Genomic DNA, 5,273 nt, shown 5'->3' with positions numbered 1-5,273 from the left:
ACATATTACGTCACTATATTTAAAAATTGAAATTAAGTAACTTAAATTTAAAAATGATGACTTTTAATGTAATTTTTAAATATTTGTTTTACTTTATAACATTCAAAATAAAATTAAAATGATTGGTTAATAGCATGTAGGTGAGATTCGGCCAATGAACCTTTCCCACCTAACATGTTGCATCAATTGATTAGTTTATTTAGCAATCTTTGTTTCTTTCAAATCCAATGCATATGTTTTCACTCTGTAACCCATTTGCACGGCCAAGTTCAAACACAAGAAATGCCCCTGCAGTTATAATGTTCAAAGTTAAAGTAAATACTATTATAAAGAATTACTTTTTTATTTTATTTTTACTTGACAAGGACAAAGGTAATGAAATAATTTTATATTTACAGAAAATTATATAAATATTTTTTATCAACAAAAAATATTTCAGACATTCTTATCAATCATGCTTTCGATCAAGAATCGTTATTCTCAAATTATGAAAAAAAAAAGAAAAAATCTGTACGAAAACACAGTAAAGGTAAATAAAAATCAATGGCAGTTAACTTTGTATGGATTACAGATGAAACCTACATAAAAGAGGACTGAAATGACTTCTTAAGATTTCAAAACAACAAAAGTTTGTCTTTATTTGAAGGAAAGATAGTCTAGTTGGGTCAACTAATTTTGCCACATCCTTCACATTTTCATGTCATCCAAAACCCATGAAACTTAAGAAATCTTTCCTAAATTACTACTTTCATTTCCTTCCACTCCAAAATCCACCAATCCAAACATCATGACTGACTCATCTTAGTTTTGACTTTCCTCTAGAGTGTATGGATAGCATGGACTGATCATTGATGGTTTCCATCATCTGTCGAATCAATGCATTGTTCTCCTCTATAAGCTTCTCAGTATTTGAAACTTTGATATGAAGCTCATCTCTTTCTTTTTTTACTTCTTCCAGGTCCCTCCTCAGTTCATCAAACTCTTGTTTTGTAATCAACTCCATTGATGAAGATGAACCATGTCTCTCAGTATTTGAAACTCTGGTCTTAAGCTCATCCCTTTCTTTTCTTATTTCTTCCATCTCCCTCCTCAATTCATGAACATCTTGTTTTGTAATCAACTCCATTGATGAAGATGAACAATACCTCTCAGTATTTGAACCTTTTGTCTGAAGCTCATCTCTTTCTTTTCTTATTTCTTCCATCTCCTTCCCCTGTCCATCAACCTCTTGTTTTATAATCAACTCCATTGGTGAAGATGAACGATGATTGCATTGCCCTCCTCTAACTTCTGTAGATTCTACTCCAAGTTCACCAAACTCTTTTGTTATCAACATTGATGAAGATGAACCATGAGGGCATTGCCCTCCTCCAACTGCTGCAGATTTTTCTCCAAGCCCATACACCTTTCCTTTCTTCGATCTAGCCACATCAGACCAGACATCCAACTCATTTGGTGGAGGCTTTCCTTGTGCCAGTGCACTTTTGGTCAATTGTTTCATTGTGCGAATAAATGCCTCCTGTCATCATCAATATAAGCATAAAGTTTTAGAACAATTCAAAATAGAATAGAACCCACGTAAAAAGTTACATGATTGTAAATATTAGGGTTCATTACATTTAGATTTTTCGATCTGCTGTCCACCCATGTATTGTCCTTGTGTTGGTGGAGGCGACGATACAACTCCAATGGGGTAGGGGCAATTCCGGTCTCTTTAATCTGACGCGGAAAAAAGAATACAAATTCAGAAGTTGCTTGATTTTAGAGTCATCTCCACAGTTGCTTATAAAGATTGTTAAAAGTTAAGCATTGTTGCTTAAAAAAATTTATCTCTGAAAACAAAGAACCAAACATTGCTCAAGAAAAAAATCATGTTTTTAAACAAGGTGGGATCGATTGTAAGACATCAAAAATTAAGTAAAGCACTTAACTTAGTAACCTTAAACATTGGAATTATTGCGTGTAGTGCTTAAATTTATTCCAGACTATAAGGCTTACACAAATAAGAAAAGCAATTAACTTAAAAGACTATGCATTATGGATGCAAAATGGTTTTCATACACGAAGCCCTGATATAAACAATATAATAAATTATATCTAGTAACAACTTTACCATATTAGCTCTGTGCTGAGATGCAGAAATAGAGCCACCAGTGTGAGATGCTGCATAATTAGATGCCCGATTAGTTTTCGCTTGGGCACTCTTGCTTTTAAAACCTTCAGATTTCCAATGCTCACACAATTTCTCCCAGACTCCATTTTCAATCCAGTTTGGTTTATCCAGTGTGGTTCGAGCCTTAAGTAGCTTACTGGTCATCACTATTGAAGCTCGCATTTGAAAATTCCGTTTTGCCGACCTGTAATCCGGTGGACTAACGGAAAACTTTGTCTATATATATAAGTAAACATGTTAGCTAAAATAGTGTAAACATGCAAATACAACTTTTTGTAGTCACCAACATAAGAAATCTCACCAAAAACTCTTCAAACATCGAGTCTCTTGTTCTAGCTGGTATCTTCCTCCAAGATGGCCAAGGATCAGTATAATGCCTTGTGATTATACCCCCAATCCCACTAGCAGCAAGGCGTGAAGGTAAAAATCTGCAAAGATTACATGTTAATGGACAGAAGTTTTTAAAATGTAAATAAGTAACAAAATACAAGAACATACCCTTGCCCATCAATTTGTAGCATTGGCTTGTCATCTTTGCTCTGTGTCTCTAATCCAACATCTGCCTCAACGATATGTCCTGCATATGAATTATCTGAATTTGTTGTTTGTGGAGTACATGGTGTGTGTACCCCGTGTATTGGCTTGTGATCTTTGCTCTGTGTGTCTAATCCAACATCTGCCTCAACGATACGTCCTGCATATGAATTATCTGAATTTGTTGGTTGTGGAGTACATGGTGTTTGTACCCCTTGCATTGGAGATGGAGGTGCCCCATCAAATGTCGAAGCAGATGGATCAGAAGAACTGGATACTGTTGTGTGTATTTCTAGAAATTGAGAGGTCTTTAGTGGTCTACCACGCTTTTTTGTTGGATGACTGTTAGGAACTTTCCCGTTATTCTGATATTTCTCTGTCATCTACGACTATCACAAAATTAACAATTTAGACTTTGTGGAGAACATGACTATAAAGGGAAGAGATCATTATAAAACAAATAGCCAAACTATACAACTCAAAAAGCATAATATGTAGTTTTTATCATATATTAGGATTAAAGGTATGACTTGAAGATGAGTGAAGCCAAGCCAACATGCACAATAAAAACACATCCTAGACCCCACATTCAGTGCATACACTAAAATCAGATAATTGAGTTACAGGAGTAAATCATAGAGATCAATTTTAATAGTATTCAAAGACAATCTAGCAGAAATTGTACGGAGATGCAAGCTATCCATCAACTTAACAAGGGAGCTTGTTCCTAGAAATCATGGAAAAATATGAGGAAAATTATTTATAGTCTCAAAATTCAACAATAAACAGTACATGGCACGCTCCAAGCAGACATGAAATAGAACAGTAAAGAGCACAGACTTTATGAGTGATGGACTCACTCCAGCATAATGAAATAACTATAAAGACCACATCATCAAAAGCAGCCAAAAGGTATATCAATCACCAGATTCATGCACAACAATTATATATATATATATATATATATATATATATATATGTGTGTGTGTGTGTGTGTGTGTGTGTGTGTGTGTGTGTGAGTTTAAGAAAATCTTCCATATAGCAAGATAAAGAAGCAAAGTTCCCTTCAAAGTACTTCCTTAACCCAAACCTTTCCAATTTCAAACCAAATCGTATCCCCTTAAATCCTAAGTTTCAATGTATCAATCCAATAACAGTTATATTCCGTTTTTATACTCAACTTGAACTATCTTTCCCCAAACAAAAGTCAAGAGCTTTTTGCTAATTAAGAGTTCATTGGGTTTACAAATAGATCATTACTATACCAAACAGAATACCAGAGACACGCATTCAAGGCATAACGCAAAATTTACCTTCAAATCAATCACTAAAAAAACAGAGGATTAACAGAAACTAGTGTCATTAAAAAAATGAAAAAGAAGAAGTTATTTTAGCCCCTTGGTGTCAGCAATAGTCAAGGTCACTGCATTTTCATGACGATGAATCCGTGCCCAGATTTTAGAAAGCACGTGCATTTATTATCTCCTTTCTAAAATATCAGGATAGTTATTTAAAATTAAAAGTGGCTAAATCCAATGTTCTCCTTTTAAAGTTTAAAAATCAGATTGATCCCATGCGGATAACATTGTAAAAAGCATTAAAGATATTCTGGAGAATGACATTTTTGTGTGTATCTAGCCTACAAGACTTCTAAAAGGAAGAATCCAAACCTTTTTATGCCTTCTATGCCTCCTTATAGGGAATAAAAAACAATTTTTTTTATGCAAACACAATGGTAATGATAAAATAATATCAATGGAACGAAGAATAAACATTACCTGACGCTTAGTTAACTTTTTGTTAGCATGGTTCTTTCTTTTGGCCATATAAGTGTAAACTTCTCGTTACCCTTTCTACTTCTGAAATATGAAAAAGAAAAACATAAACTTAATATAGAGAATGGAAGATAAAGAAGTCATGAGAGTATAACAAGGATCTTTACATGTTGGAATGTGAAAATGGGAGAAGGATGTTGCAAAGTACACAGAGTGAGTGAGAGAGGTGAGAATTTGAAAAGCCAATTTATTGGTTTTTATATAAAATGATGATTTGGGAATTTGATCACACGAAAACCGATGAAAGCGGTGGCTGCCCTTCTTCCAAACCAGTCTTCACTCGGTAGCTTGCCGGCGTTCTTAAATGCTATAAACTTCTTTCTTAAATATTGAGAAAGAATTGGTTTATGTATAATGATCCTTTCTTTCTTTTCTGAATTTTGAATGAATGAAGGCCAAATAATGTAGTTATTATTTTTTATGAAAATTAAAAAAAAATTAACCTAATTTATATAATTCAATTTTTATTTACTCGTGTTTAGAAAAGTTGTTTTCAAAAGAATTTTTTGTTTTTAAGAGGAAAATGTATTAGCACCATCTTTCTTGGAAAAATTCCTTAACAATTGTTTAACATCCATTGGGACATTTTTATCTCTTAAATTACTGTAATTTATTTGTATTTACTTTACTGTAGCATTTTTTAAGGATAGAATTGATTCCTCTTTTACTCTTTATTTTTCATATAAAAAAAACATTTTTAACAAATACTCTATGATTTTTGGGTTCAATAT

General features: G+C 33.3%; 1 protein-coding gene across 3 annotated transcripts; it reads right to left on the bottom strand.

Moving 5' to 3' along the window:
- Positions 1-552: 552 nt before the first annotated feature.
- On the bottom strand, positions 553-4,876 carry LOC108342473 (uncharacterized). 3 transcript variants are annotated; one of them, XM_017580258.2, is made up of 7 exons: positions 4,650-4,876; positions 4,486-4,566; positions 2,672-3,090; positions 2,475-2,601; positions 2,114-2,389; positions 1,618-1,719; positions 553-1,519 (listed from the first exon to the last, which is right to left on the bottom strand). In XM_017580258.2, exons 2-7 carry the CDS (start codon positions 4,531-4,533, stop codon positions 797-799), a joined length of 1,695 nt encoding a protein of 564 aa, XP_017435747.1. In that variant the 5' UTR covers positions 4,534-4,566; positions 4,650-4,876; the 3' UTR covers positions 553-796. The 3 variants fall into 3 exon arrangements, with proteins under 3 accessions (XP_017435747.1, XP_017435748.1, XP_052734711.1); XM_017580259.2 differs by having other exon boundaries at positions 2,672-3,096; positions 4,650-4,875; XM_052878751.1 differs by lacking the exons at positions 4,486-4,566; positions 4,650-4,876 and adding an exon at positions 3,889-4,041 and having other exon boundaries at positions 2,672-3,096.
- Between the last annotated feature and the right edge of the window lie 397 nt (positions 4,877-5,273).

Source organism: Vigna angularis, chromosome 6, assembly GCF_016808095.1.
Source record: "Vigna angularis cultivar LongXiaoDou No.4 chromosome 6, ASM1680809v1, whole genome shotgun sequence".
Classification (NCBI taxonomy): domain Eukaryota; kingdom Viridiplantae; phylum Streptophyta; class Magnoliopsida; order Fabales; family Fabaceae; genus Vigna; species Vigna angularis.
Note: the sequence above shows the minus strand (reverse complement) of the source record. Positions and strands in the feature narration are given on the sequence as shown.